At 36.8% G+C, this 24,028-nt stretch overlaps 1 protein-coding gene across 2 annotated transcripts in view; it reads right to left on the bottom strand.

The window, feature by feature from the left end:
- The window catches only part of ngfb (nerve growth factor b (beta polypeptide)), a 46,471-nt gene continuing 22,443 nt past the window's right edge, over positions 1-24,028 (bottom strand). For both annotated transcript variants that reach the window (NM_001351718.1, NM_199210.2), the window contains 2 exons: positions 4,328-4,440; positions 1-983 (listed from right to left, as the gene is read on the bottom strand). In NM_001351718.1, the coding sequence (NP_001338647.1) occupies positions 385-983; positions 4,328-4,403 (675 nt within the window). In that variant the 5' untranslated portion in view covers positions 4,404-4,440 and the 3' untranslated portion in view covers positions 1-384. The remainder of the gene's footprint in view (positions 984-4,327; positions 4,441-24,028) is intronic.

Consider the following 24,028-nt stretch of genomic DNA (forward strand, 5'->3'; position numbering starts at 1 on the left):
TTTAAATTAAACTTTTTATTTAATCCAAAATGTTCCTTTATTTTATCTCTTAATATGCACACTGAGGACCCACAGTAAATGAACAATAATGCTGCGGTTTAATAAATAACAGTTACCACACACAACAATATATGTACATGTTCTCGTACTGCTGAGAATTATTCTAAAAAGACGAAAGCTTAAAAAAAAGACGTGGAAAAACCCAACTCATTCCACTGTAGCATCCTGTGACACAAACACATCATAATTATCCTCCTTGGAAGGTCTGTTTTGTGTCACTAGTTGTCAAGAAGGGTTGGAAAACATCCACCATCACATACTGTAATAGACTCGAGTTTGATATCATTAAGGCCGTCGCTGGTGTGTGGAAAATCTGCTAGTTTGTCATGCTCTCCAAGACTTTCTGCTCAGCACACACACGCAAGCTACATTGATCCTTATGAGTCTCCACGCCACCAGGTTCTTGAATGAAGTCAGCGCACGTACAAATGTATGCGAATTGGTGCAATATGAGTTCCAATGGCGGGCGTCGATCCCTAAACACCCAGAGCCTCCGGTTCGCCCGCTGCTGCAGGTGGTCTCAAAAAAGTATTGCTTTTTCTTGGAGTTGTTGATGATTACGTCAGGTAAAACGGTGACCTCATTGCCTGTGATGTCTGTGGCTTTGGTTTTATTTCCCTCCCAATGGCTGATGCTCTCGCAGACGGAGTAAACGCCGCGATGTTGAGGCGGTCCTGCTTTCCTCTTGGTCCTGCTCCGGGAGGGTTCAGAGTCGGGCGGGTGTTCGCTGAAGAGCACGCGTGGTGAGCGGTACCGCCTCTTGTTGAAGAGTTTGGGATCCACGGTGGGCACAGTGTTGGCTGTGACATCTTGACCGTGGTGGGGGTTTTGTGGGCAGATGTCTCCTGGGCGCTGGGCAAACGTCTGGCTGCAGGACAGGAGCAGCAGGACTAGCATGGACCACCGCATGGGCTCAACGTGACCTAAGTACAACACATATTAATGTTAGCTTTTATACATCGAATAAACAGACATATTTATTCATAGAGATACACAAACACCTTGACTTGCAGTTTTTGTTGCCATCGTAATGCTGCTGCAAGGATTTTAACGAGTACCAAAGGTCATGACTACCTCAAACAAGTCTAACGCCAGTTTCATCATGTTTATTCATTCATTTTCCTTTGGCTTATTCTCTACTTTAGAGGTCGCCACAGCTGAATGAACCACCAACCATTTCAGCATATGTTTTACACAGCAGATGCCATCCTGCCGCAACCCAGTACTGGGAAACACTCATACACACTAATTCACACACAAACACCATGGCCAATATAGCTTACCCAATTCACCTATAGCGCATGTCTTTGGACTGTGGGGAAAATCGGAGCAACCGGAGGAAGCCCATGCGAACGCAGGGAGAACATGCAAACTCCACACAGAAATGCTAACTAGACCAGCTAGGACCAGAACCAGTGACCTTCTTGGTGTGAGGTCAGTGCTAACCACTAAGACACCGCGCCACCCTACTATTGTGTTAATTTAAACATTTTTCTCTTGGTTTTTAAATCACTAAATGGCTTAGCATCTTCTTACCTGACAGATTTATTGACTGAACATTAGCCTGGGTGTTCTTTTCGGTCATCAAACTACAGATTACTATGCACCACTATATTGAGGCTGAAATGCAGGGGTGACTGTATGTTTGCAGTAGCTGGTCCTACATTGTGAAATGCTCTGCCACTCTGTATTACATCTGTATCATCTCTTCCTGTTTTTAAATCTAGGCTGAAAACATATCTTTTTGATTTTGCATTTTATCAGCAAGAATTTCAGAATTTTCTGTTTCTCTTTTGTGAATCTGCATGTCAATCTCACGTTCCATCCTTCCCTCACTTGTGAACAAAACCCCAAGATACTTGAACTTCTCCACCTGGGGTTTAGGATTTTCCTCCAACCTGGAGATGGCAAAGCAACTTTTTCCGGTGGAGCACCATAGCCTCGGTCTTAGAGGTCCTGATTCTCACCTCAGCGATTTGTACTGTGCAGCATATTGATCAACATCGTTGTGCTTAAAGGTGTTGTATGTAAGTTTTTGACTCTTCTAAAGCATAAAGATACTAAAATATGTTAGCAGATATTTAGGAACATGCTATGTGAACTTTCTTGTTTATCTGACAAACAATGTTGAAGTCAGATATTCTACTTTGAAAATGTGCGTTACATGGCGGAATGTCTGTCTTTCTTTTGGTCATTTAACCCACCCACTACCAGTTTATATTTCAGCACTCCGGGTGACCTTGTTGGAAAACAGCATCTTTCTTTCTTTCTTTCTTTCTTTCTTTCTTTCTTTCTTTCTTTCTTTCTTTCATTCATGAAGGCTCTCAAAGCATGAGTCTGTGACCGAAATCCGACCTCCAGTGGACAGTAGCCGACTCCGAAATGAGAGACAGATTCAGAGTTCCACATGAGTTTATTAATTAGCAAATAATATAAATATTACTAATGTAGACATTAGGTGAGCAGGTTACATTGTAACCCAGTGTCCCAACAACACGCTACGTTTCTAAAATATAAATTTTAGGAGTTGGTTAGGTCAAAACTTTTAATATGAGAATATTCCTTCTATCTAGCCTGTCATTGGTTTTATTCAGAACATGATTTAAATCAGCTCTAAATCATCCTTTAGGTTTGATAGTTAGGCACACCCTCAATCTGGCAACCTGCGCTTGCGTGTGTTTTGATCCAAGAATGAAATTACCTAGTTCAACCACTGGGTATCAAACTTACATACTGCACCTTTAATAGTGCTATATAAATAATATTGACATTGTAGGGGCCGATCACACCAGACAAGCTTTTCAGTTCTGAAAATGCGAGGCGCACTGCACTGCCATTTTGTTGACTTTAGAAAAGAGCAGTGCAGTGCATTGCGCTTTTTATGTTGCTAGGCAACTACTGTATCAGTGGTATTGGTGCTGGAGCATATGACATGGCGCACTTTCTGACATTTTTCGACCTCAACCGCTCAGAGAGCTCCATCAAAAATTTGAGGCATACATTGTACATATTTAGGGTTAACAGAGATAAAAAATAAATAAATAAATCAGTAAAAGAGTAAGAAAATAACTTGCTGATTCTAGAGGGAAATGACCAGCAGGTTCATCTGACCCATCATGCTGAATGAAGCTCAACAAACTAGGATGAAAAATGTTTATATATACAGTTAAAAATTATTTGCCCTCCTGTGAATTTTTTTCTTTTTTAAACAGTCTATTAGTCTTATTTCTTTTATTTTGGCTAGAATAAAAGAAGTTTCTAATTTTTTAAAACTATTTTTTAGTACAATATAATTAGCCCTCTAAGGCCATGTTTTTTTTTTATTGTCTACAAAACAAACCACCATTGTACATCGACATGTCTAATTACCCTAACTTGCCTAATTAACCTAATTAATCTAGATAGGCCTTTAAATATATATACTAGCATTAGTATACTTATTTAAGTATACTAGTATAGTTAAATATAAATACTAGTATCTTGAAAAATATCTAGCAAAATATTATGTACTGTCATCATGACAAAGATAAAATAAATTAGTTAATTGAAATTAATTATTTATCTATTTTCTGAATCCCCAACAATTCAAGAATGACTAGAAATAGCATATGATATTTATGTGATGGAAAAAATTACATTCTCGCATCAACTCCAAATTAATGTATTTAGAAATATCTAGTCCAAGTGAACTAAATACATTAGGTTGCTCCATCCAATCTTTGTAGAAATATGAAAATGTTACAACCCAATTCCCAACATTTTTCAATTTATGACCCGAGGTTCGAACCAGCGACCTTCTTGCCGTGAGGCGACAGCACTACCTACTGCAACACTGCCTCGCCTCTGATCTATGTTTATTTAGTTATTGTTGATATTATTTTTGTTACCATTTTATTGTTACTGTTATTTTCATATATTTTATTTCATGAAACTTTTGTTTTGTATTGTTTTCTGTTACTTTATAGTTTGTAAAAAAGAAAACTGTTTAGCAATGGGAAATGTACACTCTCAAGTGAAATCATTGTATTGTCTATACTACTACTATAAATAAAATAATAAAAAAATAAAGAGTTAAAACTATTATGTTTAGAAATGTGTTTAAAAAAATCTTCTTTCCTTTAAACAGAAATTGAAGGAAAAATATAAAAGGGGGCTATAAAATATAAAAAGGGGGCTAATAATACAGGAGGGCTAATAATTCTGACTTCAACTGTATGTATCTTTTTCCTATAAGTAATCCTGTGCTAGGCAAAAAAAAAGTGTTTACCTGTGAAATGTGTCCAGGTGAAGTGTTTTCTCTGTTCTGTCTTTAGCGTAGATCTCCTGTGCTCCTCATGGTACATGTATCGACCAGCGTGGCATCTTCTGCTTCCAGCTCCTCTGCACAGAGGTACAAAAATGTACGACGCAAGCTATAATTTCATATAATTACCATTTACTCATTTACTCTATACACCATGCTCATGCGGTGCTGGAAAGTCCGATTCATTCTGGTGAATCAGTTCAATTTGGGAAAATTTACAAAAATATTTCGACTTTTTTTTTTAAACAAAGATTGCTCACTGCTCTTAAAGGGACAGTTCACAGAGAAATTAATATAATTTGAAGAATGCTGTTCACCAGTAGACTTAAACTGTAGGAAAAATAAATAGTATGAAAGTCATTGGCTTCCAGTTTCCAACATTCTTCAAATACCTTCATGTGTGTTCAACAGAAAACAGAAACTCGAGAGTGAGTAAATGATAACAGAATTTAGATTTGTTTTTTGCTTTTGACTGAACTGCAATTTCAGTTTTTTTTAAAAAAAGGGTATACTGTAGCAATCTCAAAATGGAGAACTGATGAATTGCAAATTTGCCCAATTGTTCATCTTTAAAGGGCACCTATTTTAGCCTTTTTTAAGATTGAAGTATTTTGTGTCTTCAGAGTGTGTCTGTAAAGTTTCAGCTCAAAACACCCATTAGATCATTTATTATACCTTTCAGAATGTTGGAATATTCTGCTGTGAACACAATGTAGCTGTTTTTGTGGCCTGTGCCTTTAATGCTAGTTGCATCAGATAAACAGCACAGTGACAGACATAAAACAAGCAGATCTCGTGTAACATTTGTGAGAAATACTACAGTAAGGATTTTACCAATGATTCTTTAATGCATGTGAATGTAATTTAAGCCTTTCTGCAACAATGAGTCACACACAATGTCATTACAAAATTAATGCACACACAGCATGCGCGTTAACTTTAAACTGTTTTTGCACACAAATGTGACGGGATACACGTTAATATCCACTGCTGTATATGGATATCCGTTATGTTAATGTACAAAATAAACCTGATTTAATGTCCACAAACTGGGATTGAAGCATCTTCTTTTGTAATTGTACTGACATGCAGCTGTGGTGATAAAGATGAGAAAATTGCTGAAATTCATTACAAACATGCACAGTTTTAAAAACGTTTTATATTTGTAAAACTCATTCTTGATCACATTTGTTGATGATTGATGATCAATTTAATCCCAGTTGCTTTGCGCACGTCCTGTCTTGTTGATATGATTATACGTGTTACAACGAAGACGTTAATATGCCGCGGTCAATCAAATCAGTGGGTGGCAGTGCTTAATTAGTAAATGAATAATTACAGGAACAAAACCAGGAAATAAAAGATACTGGACTGACGTACACCAAACAATTTCAGTTTTCCCAGAACATGACGTCATTAAACGGTGAAAGCCCAAAAAAGAGCATCACATTTCTGAACGGTCTTTAATTATTTTGTACCAAGTAACGTTATAGTTCAGTCATAGATAATAAAAACCGGTAGCTACAAACATAATTTGTACGAACAATCACTATTCAGTTCACTTCACTATTATGTGCAAAGGGAAAAAATAAATAATGAAATCACTCCCCAGGTAGCAAAGAAGTGTGCTATAGTGCATACAGTGCCATAGTGTGCTTAAAGTGCAATGCTTTGTTAGTTTATCAATTTCATTGCAATCGTGACACACCAACCTATCTGGCCCAGTTCAGGCCCAGTTATAAGTTATTCACCTGGCTGAGACTTGACCCAGATACGGTCCGTGTTTGGCCCTTGTCTGGAAGCCATATTTGGTCCAGTCATGTACCATAATTCACTGCAGCATGTTGGGTCAAGCAAAACCTCATTGTGTGAGCCAGAGCAGGGCCAGAGAATATTTGCTGTGTGGGTCACTCAGTCTAATCTTCAAGAAGAGCCCTCAGTAGCTCTTCCGTCATGTTTTTTGGCTGACTTGAGATCGCTTTGCTTCATCTACCTCTATCCTGATCCATTCACGCAGTTTCATTTTCACTAAGCCAGTATTTATTTTCGATGCTCAATGTGTGCGAAACAAACACCAACCAATGAGAGTGATTATAAACATAAGAAAGCCAATTGGCTGAAAATATTGTTGAGGGCCAATAGTTAAACGTGACTTTTGCTTTAACTTGCTTAAGGTATTCACCACACACAAGTTATTGCCGGATCCTCATTCATTCATTTTCAACCGATTTTCCAGGGATGGGTGGCCAGTGCAGCAGTCTTAGGAGAAAACCCCAGACTTCCCTCTCCCCAGACACTTCCTCCAGCTCCTTCGGGGGGATCCCAAGGCATTCTCCGCTGAGAGACATAGTCCTTCCAGCGTGTCCTGGGTCTTCCCCGATGCCTCCTCCCAGTGGGACATGCCTGAAACAGGTAGGCGTCCAGGAGGCATCCAAGGATTCCTGAGCCACCTCAGCTGACTTCTATCGATGTGGAGGAGCAGCGGCTCTACTCCGACCTCTTCCCGGCTGACAGAGCTTCTCACCCTATCCATAAGGGTGCGCCCTGCCACCCTGTGAAGGGAAATCATTTTGGCTGCTTGTATTCGAGATCTTGTCCTTTCGATCATGACCCAAAGCTTCTTTACCACAACGGACCAGTACATCGACTGCATTACTGCTGCCACTGCACCAATCCACCTGTCAATCACACATTCCATAATTCCCTCACTCGTGATCAAAATCCCAACGTACTTGAACTCCTCTACCTGGGGTAAGGACTTTCCTCCAACCTGAAGATGGCAAACCACCTTTTTTCGGTAGAGCACCATGGACTCAGACTTTAAGGTGCTGATTCTTATTCCAGCCACATCACAGATGGCAGCAAACTGCCCCAGATCCAAATCCATTAAAATAAATACAATAAATACCAGAACGGGGGTTGTTGAATCCTATTTAAACATCAGAAAATGTAATAAAAGAGACTTGTTTCTATCACCCTTATATGACAATGACAATGGACACATTATACTTACACATAGTTCTGTCCAAACAGCTTCCAAAAGATGATATTCATCATAGGTGCCATTTAAGGAACTTTTGTCAGCTCTCCTATGACTTATTTTTCTCCAACAGGGAAACCCACCTCATCCGTCCAAACACATTCCTTCCATTGGCCAAACATTGAGGGAAAAAAATGCACATTTCAGCGATGTGTAGTAATCACTGTCAAATTACTGCCCAAGCGTAAAACTCGCAGACAAACAAGACCGACCGAAAACCCAAATGTGACACGCATCGACTTGCGCCCCACACCCAAACCATCCGACCGCCACAACATACACAAACCTCCAGTCAATTGTACAGTCTCTCTGTGTGGCTTGAGTCTAGCAACCCACAGCCACTGACCTCAAACTCATTAGCTGTGATAGAGACAATTTAACACGTCCCGTCTGGTTATCGCTCTGACACAAAGAGCCGAGCCAGGCGGTGCTCTCCTTTCAAAACAGTCTGCTTTCATATGGTAACAGTTCCTGGGTGGCATGGGTTTCAGCATGTAACGTGAGCCCTACTTAGCGCACATACATGCGGCTTTATCTCCAGCCTCCACAGGGCTATGAATTCCAGCGCCTAGAGGCCTGCGTTCGGTGGGCACTCATGTGTGGCAGAGCTCAGGGATGAAGCCTGGCTTTGTGTCGGATCTATGCCTGTGGACTAGAAGTGCCTGTGTTGACTGTATCTGGTTTAGTGCGAGGCGAAGAAGAACTTAGGTGAGAGAGTTTACATCTTTTACCATACACTGAAAAAAACTATTAATTGAATTTAGATTCTTTTAAGATAAGTGGTTGTAAACAATGTGTATAGTTGTAAACAATGTATACTTGCCTTAAAAACAATTAGTAAATCCAATAAATCATTTTTTTGTGTAGCATTAAATAATATGAGAATCATCCAGGTTTTTAGAATGAGGTGAAATGACACGCATGCTTATACCATCTAAAAAAGAAGATGAAATAAATAGCCTGATTAAAAAAAACAGGTATAATTAAAAAAACTACTCAAATGTCCATGATATGAATAAATGTATTGTAATAAGTTTTAAAAAATGGCTATTTATATTTATTTTTTTAAAACCTGTTCTGTCCTCCTGAGACCCCACCCACTGACTTGTGTCCTCTGTAGTGGACATTGTGTTTTCATGAATTTTCTTTGAGTTTTTGAGCTACTCTGTCAAGTCCTGTTGTACTGTTTAGAGTTTAGAGTGTTGTAGTAATATGTTATATGATTGGCTGGCATGCTAGGAAGCACTTCTTACACTGTATCCAAAATGGCGACATACAAAAAAGCACATTTCATAGGAAGGAGAGAGGCATTTAAAATTTAGCTTTTTAAATGTTTTTTTTACTATTATTGTTACATATATATATTTGTTTATTAAAGTGTCAGGAGCAAAACATTTACCCTTTAAAAGTGTTAACTTGTTTGTGTTTCAAAATATCATGCTTTTTTAAATGTCCACTATAGTGGACATCAGGTCCATCTTAATGTAATTAATGACTGCATGTTGTAGGAGGCAGAACTGAAGCAGAGAGGATTCTTTATAAGATAGTTGAGGGAGACTCTGATTTAGAGTCTGACAATCAGACAATTAGAGAAAATTAGAGACAATTAGAGAATGACAATCAGTTGTAAATCGCTTTTATGTTAAATTTGTTTTGGATTAACGTCACTTCTTATTTTGTTTTTATTTTGTTTTTGAGTTCGGCTCTGTTTCAGGAATTTCAATACAAAAGGAAATATGGCTTTTGTTTAGTTTTTGTTACATTAATATGAATTATTATCCCTTTACAGCCATATCCTGTACAGTTTTGTTGTTTGAGTAGCAGTCGTTTTTAACTTAATTGATACTATGGTCCACTACAGTGGACATGCTGTAAAATTTAAAATAAAAATTCAAATGTAATCAAAATGTAAAATCAATATTAAACATGTAAGTGACATTCTAAGTCGGTCTCTCTCTTTCTTTTTTATCTTTGATTGCAGGTTTTAAGAAAGAATATATTAAGAATAAATTTTAAATAATTGAAATTAAAATATAAATATCACATTTAATCAAAATTTTAAATGTAAATATGTTTTATTTTAAAAACTACTGATAACATTTATTTAAAATTGGAATTTTAACCTCACCTATATCAAAGAGCTTAGAATCACCAAGAGGCGACACTCAATAGTACATTCCATTGCAACAGGAGCGCCCAGCAACAGCCCCGGATAACGCCATTTTGGAGTAAAAGCGATCGGCTGTCTATTGGATCTTATTGCAGTCCCGTTGACAAGTAGCTGCATTGTTTTTTTATTTATTTATTTAAAAAGCACATTAAAGCTGAGATACAACCTGAAAGACGACAATACAACACTTACTATCACAATCATCAGCACTTTTAATAGTTTATTTTACAGACTTATAATATGCTGCTGTTCTGTTGGAATTTTCATTCCAAAATGGCCACCGCCCCATCGCCCAAATCACACTAGAGTGTCACCTCTTGGTGATTCTATGCTCTTTGCCTATATGCAGAAAACATACATAAGTTGCATATTTAGTAGTCAACGTTTGAAGAAGATCAACAAATAAATAAATAAATAAAACAATGTGTTTTAGGGGTGACACGGTGGCTAAGTGGTTAGCACTGTCGCGTCACAGCAAGAAGGTTGCTAGTCTGAGTCCTGGCTGGCTCAGTTCGCATTTCTGTGAGGAGTTTGCAAGTTCTCCCCATGTCCGCGTGGGTTTTCTCACGTTTCTTCACAGTTTAAAGACATGGACTACAGGTGAATTGAATAAGCCTAATTGGCCATAGTGTATATGTGTGAATGAGTGTGTTTGGGTGTTTCCCAGTACTGGCTTGCAAACAGAAGGGCATCCGCTGCGTAAAACATATACTTAATAAGTTGGTGGTTCATTCTGCTGAGGTGACCCCTGATAAATAAAAGGACTAAGCCGAAGGATAAATAAAAAGACTGATGGGTGTTGTTTAACAGTTTTAGGACATCTTTTATAAATGTTGTGTTTTACTTTAAATGTTCACAACTGTACGTATATCCATATAGCTACATAACTTTTTCAATTAAATTGTGAAAAAAATCCATGTTTACTAAATGTTTTAATATTTAATATATGGTTGCTAGGGTGGTATTAGTTGGTAAGTTACTCAAAAAAGCCCTGAGCTGTATTGTTTTGTGTTCTTTAGATATTTCTCAAGCTTCTCCTTCCAAGTCTTCTCGAGATTTTCCACTAGTTCATAATCTGCCTTGAGAAAAGCATAAATCTTTTGCTGTGTACAGAGTATTAGCATAATGAGTTGTTTTGAAATATGTTAATATGAGGACTTTTTATTTATAAAGGCAGAACATTTGCTTGCACAAAAAGACAAAGTGAAAATTAAAAACAACTAGCGCAGCGTTTCAATGCTACCATCATAGTTTATCAATGTTTTACTGACACATTTATGATTGTTAATAAAACCAACCAAGGATGTAAAGCACACAACACACTCGCATACATACGTCCAGATGGCTGTAATGAGATGGTGTGAAAGACTTATCGCTGATGTTATTGACAACAGATGACGATGAATGCAGACGGAGGAACATAATCAGCACTGGCTATAGACCTGGACATTATTATACCATCATGTAAACACCCTGTAAGCAACTAAACAAATATCAGACCTCATCTCCACCAAACATAAACATACATCTATGACTTACAGAGCAACATGATCAAACATCTAACCCGAAGTAGAAAACTTTGTTGAGCAACAGCACTTACAGAATTCAATTATAGTGCAACCATCTAAAATATCCAAGCAACTGCATAGGAACATCTAATGAACTGTCATTATCATGCTAATGTCACATTACTACATGGTATTGGTGATAGTCATGATGTTTAAAAATGGACTAATTGTGATAATACATTTGAAGTGCTAAACTCTCACATATAGTTTACATTTCAGAATCACTGCCAAAGCGAATCCTCACAGAGAAAGTCCAATCATAAGTTTGGCTTTGCCAAAAAAAAAATGAGACTCATCTAAATTCAGTATTCTGTGTTCGTCAAACAAACTGAGGTTTTTAGGAAAAATATGTAATGTATATTTACAGTGGTGTACACCACCTGACAAAAGTCTTGTCGCATATCCAAGTTTTAGGAACAGCAAATAAAAACTTGACTTCTAGTTGATCATTTGGGACCAGAAGTGGCTAATATGAAAGGCAAAGGCCTCTAGATTATGCTTATTTTAATAAAATAAAATATGATCATGTCTTGATTTTGAGATATTTAGTTAGAGCAGTAAGGTCTGACCTTGCTTAGACAAAAGTCTTGGCACTTAACAGTAATAATGTACAGTATAGAATAAAAAGTCATGGTGTGGTGGAAACAGAATTAATATTGTGTATGACTTACATGAGCTTGGAGGACTGCATCCATACATCTCTGCAATGACTGAAAAAACTTAATAATAAAGTCATCTGGAATGGTAAAGCAAAGAGTTCTTACAGGACTCCTAGTTTATCAAAATTCTTTGAATTCATCTACAAAGCCTCCTCCTTCATCTTACCCCAGACATGCTCAATAATGTTTTATGTGGTGACTGGGCTGGACAATCCTGGAGCACCTTTACCTTCTTTGCTTTCTGCATCCCAATCATCACAATTACTGTGCAAGACCTACTGGAACTCGAATGGACCCAAGATTCTCATAGAAATCAGTTAGGTTTGGTGAAGGAAAAATCATGGTTTGGCGTTACGTTCAGTAGAGGGGCGTGCGAGAGATCTGCAGAGTGGATGGCAACATCAACAGCCTGAGGTATCAAGACATTTGTGCTGCCCATTACATCACAAACCACAGGAGAGGGCAAATTCATCAGCAGGATAGCGCTCCTGCTCATACTTCAGCCTCCACATCAAAGTTCTTGAAAAGAAAAAGTTTTAGGTGCTCCAGGATTGGCCAGCCCAGTCACCAAGGCATTGTTGAGCACGTCTGCGGTAAGATGTAGGAGGAGGCATTGAAGATGAATCCAAAGAATCTTGATGAACTCTGGGAGTCCTGCAAGAAAGCTATCTTTGCCATTCCAGATGACTTTATTAAGTTATTTGAGTCATTGCAGAAATGTATGGATGCAGTCCTCCAAGCTCATGGGAGTCAAACACAATATTAATTCTGTTTCCACTGCACCGTGACTTTATATTCTATACTGTACATTATTTCTGTTAAGTGACAAGACTTTTATTCAAGCAAAGTCAGACCTCACTGTCCTAATTAAATAACTAAAAAGTAAAGTCTAAAAGCATAAGCTCTAAAAAGTCCTAAAACCCCCAAATCTTAATGCAGCCAGTGTTGTGGAAAGAGCCACCCAGCAGGTCAACCAGATCCAGATGAAGAACCTGCTCTTCCTGTGTGGACAAGCTCATCAGAGGCAAACACACGCATCACTTCCTCTGTCAGAACGAGTGGCCAGAGGCTGCATGTGTGTGGCTTCACTTTATTATAGTAGACAGTCTTCAACACTGCCTCAAACTCTAATATTGTTTGTCTCTGCGGTGATGAACACATGTGGCGGTTAAAGTTTAGTCGAGTCAAAATCTGTTTATCAAGTTTCTACAAGCTCCACTGAAGAAAACACAAGTAGCAGGACTGAACTACTTAAATGTACCTCAGTTATTTATTTATTTATTTTTTTTGGCACAGGAGGCACAGTTGTAAAATAAAATAAAATAAAATAAAATAAAATAAAATAAAATACAAATGTTTTATTCATTCTTTGATATTCTTTTCGGCTTAGTCCCTTTATCAATCAGGGGTTGCCACAGCAGAATGAATTGCCAACTTATCCAGCATATGTTTTACACAGCGGATGCCCTTGCAGCTGCAACCCATCACTGGGAAAAACCCTTACACTCTCACATTCACACACATACACTACGGACTATTTAGCCTACCCAATTCACCTATAGTGCATGTCTTTGGACTTGAGGGGGAAACCAGAGCACCCTGAGGAAACCCACACAAACATGGGGAGAACATGCAAACTCCAAACAGAAATTTCAACTGACCCAGACGAGGCTCAAACCAGCGACCTTCTTGCTGTGAGGTGACAGCGATACCCACCGTGTGCCACCGGGCTGCCCTAAAAATTCCTTCATTTTCTTTTCATTCATTTGTGGAGCCCTTTTGACCCAGCCGAGGCTTGAACAAGCAACCTTCTTGCTGTGAGGCGATCGTGCTACCCACTGTGCCACCGTGACACCCTGCCCTAAAATGTTTAATTTAATTAAATTTTTTAATTAAATAAAAAAAAAAAAAATTATTAAAATTAAAGTCATGTTTAGACATTTTAATAAGATTTTAGTGTTTTTAAGCCTATTTATTCTTTAATAGTCAATTAAACCAGACAGTATAAATATATTTACAGTGTTACAATTCTATTTCACATAAATACTGTTCTATTAAACGTTTTATTCGTTTAAGGATCCTGAAATAAATTATATTACAATTATTAACATAGATCAGGGGTCACCAATCTCGGTCCTGGAGGGCCGGTGTCCCTGCAGGTTTTAGCTTCAACTTGCTTCAACACACCTGCCTGGATGTTTCAAGTATACCTAGTAAGACCTTGATTAGCTTGTTCAGGTGTGTTTGATTAGGGTTGGAGCTAAAATCTGCAAGACACCGGCCCTCCAGGAACAAGTTTGGTGACCACTGACATAGATAATAACGTTTCTAAGCACCAAATCTTTTGATCAAATCGGAATTATTACTAAAAAGTAGGAGTAATGTTTGTTTTTTTAAAGTCTTTTCCATGATAGAAATAAATAGCATTTTAAAATGGCACTTACTAGTTACAACGGGGAAAATAAGTATTGAACAGGTCATGTTTCTGCCTGAGATTAATATATTTCTAAAGGAGCTGTTGGAATTGGAACATGGAATTGAACCAGATTTTTTAAAAAACCCAAACAATACAAACATAAAAAATGACAAAAGAGTTCTGTGTAATAACAATGCATCGACCCAATAAGAAATCCTGAACTACTGAAAGGTATTTAATACTTCATATAAAAGGCTTTTTTTGGTGATGGCAGCTTAAAGACACCTCTCATATGGAGAATGAAGTCACATAAATTGCTCAGGCATTGAGTTTTTCAGACTTCAACAGAGTGTAAAAACCTTGATGGTTCTGTGGGTCTCATCTATCAAATTTGATCTTTATTTTGTATTTTCTATTGGATTCAAGTCAGGTGATTGGCTGGGCCATTCTACAGCTTGTTTTTTTCTCTGAAAGCATTTGAGAGTCTCCTTGGCTGTGTTTTTGATCATTGTCTTGCTGAAATGTCCAACCTGGTTTCATCTTTATCATCCTGGAAATGTAGATGTTGCACTGAAGCAGTTAATGTTAATTTACAATGAGGAAGGGCAGATGGTTACTAAATAACTACTGATAGATTTCAGCTGCTGTCTGGGCTTTCACTGCCTTTCTTCATCTTCTTTTCTTCATGTGTTCAATACTTTTCCCATTTATTTTATTACATACATCTTCATTTGTAAACTGATTAGATTTGCATATATGGATTTCTTTGGTTGTTACCAACATCCAGGTGAAAACCACAGCACAAAGTTAACAGCACCTTTACAAATATGTTGTCTGAGAAAAATGGTGCCGTGTTCAATACTTATTTACCCTGCTGTATTTAAAATTATAAAACATTATTGTGTTATTTTAATGATTCACATTATAATATCAAATATAGAAATGTGATGTAAATATTTAATACATTTTACAGTTTTTTTTTTTGGTCACACTTTAATTTAAGCTATTAACAAATCTTTAATTAAGACTTTTAGCTTAATAAACTCATAATTTGTTGCTTATTAATTAAATTAATTAAAATTAATTAAAATTAATTTGAATTAATTAAAAGCTATTAAGGTCGTAGTTAGGTTCCGGTATTGGGTAGGATTAGGAATAAGATCATACTGAATATGTACTTTATAGGTACTAATCAACAGCCAATATCTTTGTAATAAGCCACTATATAATAGTGAGAACTGCTACTTAAACTAAAGTGTCACCATTCTTTGAATTTTAACACTTGAAATATTTACAGGACATATGTATTTATATAATAATATGGCAGCATGGTCTGTACCGCAGCTGTAAACTTCTAAACACTTTTAATGAGGGAAAAAAAGAAAGTAAGGACACGCATTCCAAAACATTACTCATTTGTTTATAACTTTCTACCAATGTTAAATGACGCTTCCAAGACTTTCACAAATCATTCAGACAGAACCTAATCTGTGTCAGCCAGCTAGATAACGTTACCATGGTGACGTATAAATTCACAACAACAGTATTCAATACATCATCACACTGAACCAAATGTGCATGTTTGCATAAAACACGACCAATTCAGGACTGTGAGAAATAAATCGAAATAAAATCTTTAACCCACAACAACATGCACTGAATGCACTTTTTTTGTTCTTAATTAAATATGTTTTTTAGAGTTAAAAACATAGTACTTGGTAAGTCATTAAATGCAATAAAAACTACCTGGACTTTGAGGGTAAAAAACCCCACATACAAGCAAAAAAAGAAAACTTAGTTTTGTTACTTGTGACTTGTGTCTCCTTAGTCAGTCAGTCTTTATTAATTTCCCGAAGGCAATTTGGCTGCAGCATACAAGCATGTCACACATAATACACAAAAGCACATTATACAATACAAATTCTACCCTAAATTTAAAAACTTTACAGCTGAGGGAATGAATGAAAGTCTAAACCGATTTGTTTTTACTGTTTTACTAATAAGTGTTCTGTATCCTGATGATACATTGAGGTCCTATGAAGCAAAACGATCAGTCTGAACGTTATTTGAGAAAATATATGACGGTATAAACATTTGCCGTTTGTTCAATTTACTTATTTAAACAACACAATTCTTTAGTTTCTTGGGGGAAGAACTTAATTGTTTTTGTTCAATCCACATATATTTGTAAAAACCGATAAGTTCACTTAATTCCTTCATGTTATCCCAACACAAGTCTTAAAAACTGATTTTTGCTGCTTGTTTAAACTGCTTATCATAAATGAGCTGAAACAACATAATTCCTATGATTTTTAGGGGGACAACGTAATTGTTTTATGTTCAATCCACTTTAATTTCTTAAGTTAACTTAATCGATTTGTGTGCTGACTTGTTGACATTAGTTAATTAGTTAATACTAGAAAGTATTCCAGCATGTCATTTAATTCAATTCATGACTGAATGAGTCGTTTTGAACAAATCTGAATGGGTCATTCAGTGACAAAAACCTTTTTGTAACACTTTAAAATAATCACCCATTAGTTAATGCTATAGTTAATGTACTTAGTAACATAGACAAACAATTAGTAAGAAATTTATTACAATATTCATTCATCATTGTTAACGTTAGTCAAGGTTATTTACGTAAGTAACGTTAGTTCATGTTAGTTCATGTAAACTCACTGCACATTAACTAATGTCAACAAGCACAACTTTAGATTTTAATAATGCATTCGTTCATGATAGAATATGATTAATAAATACTGTAAGGCGAAAGTGCTACCCACTGAGCCACCATGTCACCCAAATACATTAACTACTATGGATTATTCTACAGTGTTACCGACTTTTTGTTTCAACTGAATGTATAAGATTTTTTTTTAAATAATGTAATATTAGGAGTAAACTGCAGTATTTCAATGTTGTTAACGAACTTGGGACAAACATTGAAAATTTCCTTAGATTACTATACTATACTATACTATACTATACTATAGTGCTTAAATATTCATTTATTAATTTTCCTTCGTCTTAGTCCCTTATTTATCAGGGGTCGCCAAAGCGGAATGAACCGCCAATTATTCTGGCATATGTTTTAGCAGCGGATGCCCTTCCAACCACAATCCAGTACTGGGATAAACCCACACTCTCATTCACACACACACGGCCAATTTTGTTCATCCAATTCTTCTATAGCGCATGTCTTTTCACTGTGGGGGAAACCGAGGAAACCCGGAGGAAAACTGGAGGAAACCCACGCGAACATGGGAGAACAGGCAAACTTCTTTTGACCCTCTTGCTGTGAGGCGACAGTGCTAACCAATGAGCCACCATGCTCAAATATGACTTTGGAATATATGGAAGAACCCTGTGGTACTCAGTGGACTGTAAAATATCTAATAATAAACCATTTCTCTATTTTAAATAGTTTTGTGTTTGTTTATGGTTGTGAATTGTATTATGGGATGTTGATCTCTGCTCTGTCGATTTTTGGTGTTAAAATTCGGCTTAGAAAATGTGACTTTTATAGACAATTTAGTAGTTTGAAATAATATAACGCAAAAGAAATAACACACAGAGAAATCTGAAGTCTGTAAAGTAGCAGAACATTTTCTGGCAGTTTATTACAAAGTTTTTGTATTGTAATACACAACATCAACCCAGACAATATACCACTTTAGGGGTCTCAAGCTCAATTTACCTGAGGGCCTCTGGAGGCAGAGTCTGTGTGAGGCTGGACCGCATCAGGTTTTCCACAAGAAATTAATTATATTATTCATTTTGAATTTTCATCTGCTTATTTTTTCATCTTATTTTGTTTTTTTAAAAAAAATAAAAATAAAGAGATTTGAAAAGACTGGATTTTTTTAAACACAAAATAAGTTCAATCATATTGAAATCAATCAGTAATAAATAGTAATATTATTAGTAATAATAATAATAATTAGATTTACTGTTATCCGCCATGCTGTTGTTAAAGGTAAAAGAAGCAACACTGTGTTGTTGTTATTTGTTTTGACTACTTTCACATCATATAAAAATATTTGTAATGTTTATTGTGTGAGGCGATGCAAATGACCCACAAATAATGGTGCGACTCTATAATTGGTTCGGGTTACCGGGTACAGGTGTCGATGTGTGACTGCAGACGACATTAGGCTGCATTGAGTTCCTTGCGTTTCTTTTATCCCGCCACGATAGGATCAATTGTTAAAGGGTCACGAAACACCAAAACACATTTTTTGAGCTGTTGACAGTCGTATATGTGTCCCACACTGCTAAAAACACTATTAGGACACCTATATTTCACTAAAAAGTGTAAATTGGTTGTTTTTGCGTTATTTCAAGCAAATTCGTACTTCCGGTTTGAAACGAATTTTTGAAGCTGCGTCACGGTCATGACATAATAGCGTGTATTCCAGCGTGCAGACTGGACGTCTGTGCCAGAGTGTGTCTTATTACGTCTTACAGTGTGATGCATTAATGCATGAGTAAGGCTTGGTTCAAACCAATCAGCGCGCTCTATTGTGCAACTTCATTAATATTCATTACTATCACCGTGTTTTCAGGACAGGGACGCCACGTTGTGTTGGCAAAACAAGCGTGAAGTGTTGCTTTTATAGTTTGCTGCAGTTAAGTTTCGTTTTCATTTTCTCTCTGTGAGAGATCAGAGTCACGTGTGGACTAACAGTGTACGCGACGCGCGACAACAATAAGGAGGATTATTGTTTACCTGAGAGCTGTTCTCATCTGCAAACACTGAGATCCGGATTCGCTTGTAGTCTTCTCTTCATAAAGACGCGGCTCTAGTTGCTGGTGATTGTCCTGTCTCTACAGATTTGGTAAGTGAGCGACCAGTGCTCTTTGTTTATTCAGTTTGTTCGTATCTAACAAACTATTGCACAGAGTGTAAACACGTTAGCACCACAACCAAACTTTAACCTTGTGTAGGGTTTTTACCACATTTAGTGACCGGAATAACACACGCGGCTTTCTGACACTACCTGTCGTGTGCATCTAAGTTTCGAAATGCGGAGGTTTTTTTTCTCTTATTCGCTGTGCGGTATAAAACATTGCATGAAAAATACACGCTTAGAGCAGCTCCTCAAATCAAATATCTCGTGTGTCGCGAGGGGCATGAATGAATTACCTGAATGAAAGAGCCAAACTGCAGTTAAAGTCCACCATTTAATAATTTGGCAAATAATTCGACTACAGATGCCCATGTAGGTTAAACACCATCACTTTCTACTGTGTGTGTGTGTGTGTGTGTGTGTGAATTTTGACTCTGAAACTCGCGCGTGCCAAAATAGACACTCCCACACCATCCCACTTTTCTTCCTCCGACACTCCCCCCTAAACAGAGATGGACACGCCCACTTTTCTGACTTTTTCCAAAGTAGAGGTGTGAAAACACCCTGCTGAAACGAGGGGGTTTCATGGCCCTTTAAACATGAATTTTGCTTTAACTTTGCGAGCGCACACACATTCCACACAGCATTCGCTACACTCATTTGCTGCATCCGAAATCGCAAACTTCCATACTATATAGTAAGCTAAAATCAGTATGCGAGCCGAGTAGTATGTCCGAATTCATAGAATTCGAAATTCAGTATGCGAGAAGTGCCCGGATGACTTACTGCTTCTGGCGAGATTCTAAAGTGCGCATCCTATGCACGCTGCACTATCCTATGATGCCCCGTGAGAGAATTCATGAAAAGGAGATAAGCGACACAACTGACGCAGGTAGGTCACGTGACCATGACAAAATGGCGGATGTAGTACGTCCGAATTCCATGTATAGAACAAACTTTTCTACTGAGTATTGCATTTAAATTCAAATCCAGTACCTACTGAGTAGTAGGCAGTTTCAGACGCAGCCATTCTCTCTCTCTCTCTCTCTCTCTCTCTCACACACACACACACACACACACACACACACACACGTATTCACTGTGCACAAGTTATTGCTGAATCAATTAAAATAAATACCAAAAAAAAAATACAAATATCTGAAATTTCCCAGAACAGAATCTGACAAGATCCGGCTCAAATTAAGCACTGATTTATTTATTTACAATTATATACGTATAATGTCCCGCTGGGCAGCAACTTAAAAAACTTTTTTTGAAGTGTTGTGAATGAAGCGTGCTGGGACGAATGTCCTCGTGTGCTCAATAGATATGAGACAGCCAGCCATGCACGGAGAAAAACACTCCATGACAACACTCAAACAACTTTCACTCATGGGGAAATGTTTCTCTGCCTGTGTCAAGCCCAGCCGATGTCCCACCCCGAGAGGTACGTTCAGCTCCACACACAAAACTGTAAAGTGCTACACAACTTTCAAATTAAGGCGGGGGCCACAAACTTTCATTTGGCGAGTTTGAGTCTCCTGCTTTAAACTATTAAAAATGTTAATAAAGTCACCTTTTTTCCAAATTTTTAAGGTTAAAAGTTGGTTTTATTCTTCATAATGAAATTCTAAAGCATAAATAAACGGGGAGAAAAAATTAAATAAAAACATAAATCACAAAATAAGGAAAACTGCTCATTTTATGGATATTTTTTACAGTTTCGAGTAGCAAATGACATGTATAAAAATGTTAGTCTCTCATTAATGGCTGTTGGATTAGCTGATATTGTTTTAATAGTGTATAAAAGTAACATGTGGATGAACAATAAACATTTCAAACATGTTCGTGTTCTCGTAATGACAATGGTTTGATGTTTCTTTTACGAAAACACAGCTGAGACTCTTCGACTGACGAAAACAGGTCGAGTTTTTTCCACCGTCGTGCTGAAATGTGAAGACATCAATGTAATATATTACTCACATCTCCCGACTGTAAAGCCAGATCTGCTCTGCACCAGCTGTGTAATTTAACAGTTTCAACAAATTCCCTTCAATGAGAAACAGAAGTTACATCATGGACTTGGACAGTGACGGGGCGATAGGGACGCTGCTGTCCAGAGGCCCTTCGCTGTTTTTTGAGTTATGGCTAAATTTGTGGATTTTTACTCCGCATTGAAGTCCCATCCAAGCAACAATCGGCAAGTGAATTTTATATGGCTCATGCTTTTATACAGTGATGGTTTTGATATTTTAGTTATTCTGGAAAGTTTGTTTGTCTTTTTGTTTTGTGTGCACATAAAACATCTTTATAGCTCATTTAGTTGATTTATGTGCACATCAGGTAAACAAAAAGACAGATAAACTTTCCAGAATAAGTAAAATATCAAAACCTTCATCGTATATAAAAGGATAAGATGACATAAAAAAAAAATCCATAAAGCCAGGGCTGCATTTGTGATGATTTTTGCGACCATTAATTAAATTATATTTCATAATTAAAAAATATATGTTGTATGAATTTGCATGACTTTAAAACAATAATTAATTAAGTTTTTTATTTGTCCCTGCCCTTTGAAAAAAAAAATCTAAACGTGACAAAAATAAATAAATAAAAATAATAAAAAATAAAATAATAATATATATTAGTCCCTTTAATAATCTGGGGTCACCACAGCGGAATAAACCGCCAACTTATCCAGCAAATGTTTTTTACAGCGGATGCCCTTCCAGCTGCAGCCCATCTCTGGGAACAACCATACAAACTCATTCACACACATACACTATGGACAATTTAGCCTACCCAGTTCACCTGTACTACATGTCTTTGGACTGTGGGGGCAACCGTAGCACTCGGAGGAAACCCACGCGAATGCAGGGAGAGAACATGCAAACTCCACACACAAATGCCAACTGAACTTCTTGCTGTGAGGCGACAGCACTACCTACTGCGCCACTGCATCGCCTATTTATATATATAATTTTTTATCTTTTTATATATAAATTTAGGGTGATTCAGTGGCGCAGTAGGTAGTGCTGTTGCCTTACAGCAAGGATTATTATTGTTGCTATCGTTATTGCTATTATTATTATTATTGTTTTTATTATTATTATTGTTAATATTATTATTATTGTTATTATTATTATTGTTAATATTATTATTTTTGTTGTTGTTTTTGTCATCATCATCATTATTATTATTATTGTTATTATTATTATTACTGTTATTATTGTTGTTATTATTATTATTATTGTTGTTGTTGTTGTTATTATTATTATTGTTATTATTATTATTGTTATTATTATTATTGTTAATATTATTATTGTTGTTGTTGTTTTTGTCATTATTATTATTATTATTATTGTTATTATTATTACTGTTATTATTATTGTTATTATTATTACTGTTATTGTTATTGGTAATATTATTATTATTATTATTATTATTGTTATTGTTATTATTTTTGTTATTGTTATTATTATTACTGTTATTATTGGTACATTATTATTATTATTATTATTATTTAATAATTATTTAAAAGTTAAAAAATACACTTTTAATACACATATATTTTTTCGTAATAACATTTTGACCATATTTATAATTACATTAAATATTTCACAAAATGGTCACGCATGACGTCCCTATGTGTGTGCGTGGCCTTATCAAACTGTTTTATAGTAGCTGTCAAAAACACAGAGTGATTCTCAACTAAAGAAACCCTTCAAAAAACAAGCACAAAAGACAGCTTTGATCAGGCAATCCATTCAAGTGCTTTACAAACGTCTTATAAATCATGTTGTTTTAGTAAATTCGCTTGGACAAACTTACAGTCGGCTACTTGCAAAAAACAAAACCCCCCAATCAAACCACAATGAGCTGATCAGAGGAATAAAAGCTGCGGCCAAGCGAATGCCTGAGCAGGATTGCGTGTCGTCGGCCAGCTTCGGCTTGCTTGGAATCCAGAGCCAGAGATTTTGCTCTTGTTTTTTGCCCTCTGGACGTTATTTTGTGGAAGCCGTCTTAAAAAACATAATAGCAGGCAATTTAAGGCAACTGTCAAGTGTCCCATTTGGTCGACAGCCTTCCTGTTTCTCCACGTCGAGGTGTAAGCTCCACAATTACTGAATTACTGGCATTGAGGAGCTGTGGGGAAATCGCAGGCATGGAGACAAAGATAGCTCGAATCGGACCGCTTCTGTCAGGCTATTTCAATCGGAAACAGATGTGCTGGATGTTTGGAGCAGAATCAGGAGGTATTGAGGACTAAGCTGAAATATTTCTCCTGGAGTAGCAGAATTAAGGGCAAAAACAATGTTATTTTAAGGCCCTTTTTTTGCATTTGTGAATGTATTCAATAAACCCCGTTATGATACTTTAAATGTTTATAATTTAGTTTTGAAGAAAAAAAAATCTTCAGTTAAACAAAGAGAAAACTGAAGCCATTGCATTTGGGAACAGAGATGAGGTTCTCAAGGTGAATGCATACCTTGGCTCTAAGGGTCAAACAACAATAAATAAGGTCAAGAATCTTAGTGTGACTCTGACATGACTATTGAAACTCAGATCTGACTCTAAAGCAGTAACTAAATCGACATTTTATCATCTCAAAAACATTGCAAGAATAAGATGCTTTGTTTTCAGTGAAGACATGCTTTTATCAGCAGCAGGGTGGATTACTGTAATGGCCTCTTCACTGGCCTTCCCAAAAAGACAGTCAGACAGTTGCAGCTCATCCAGAACGCTGTGGCCAGGATTCTGACCAGAACCAGGAAATCAAAGCACATTACACCTGTCCTTAGGTCTTTACACTGGCTCCCAATTACATACAGAATAGATTTTAAGGATTATTACTTGTCTATAAAACACTAAATGGTCTAGGACCTCAATACATTGCAGATATGCTCACTGAATACGAACCTGAAAACTGACTCTTTAGGATCATATAAAACAGAAATT

This window comes from Danio rerio, chromosome 6 (genome assembly GCF_049306965.1).
Source record: "Danio rerio strain Tuebingen ecotype United States chromosome 6, GRCz12tu, whole genome shotgun sequence".
In the NCBI taxonomy this organism is placed as follows: Eukaryota; Metazoa; Chordata; class Actinopteri; order Cypriniformes; family Danionidae; genus Danio; species Danio rerio.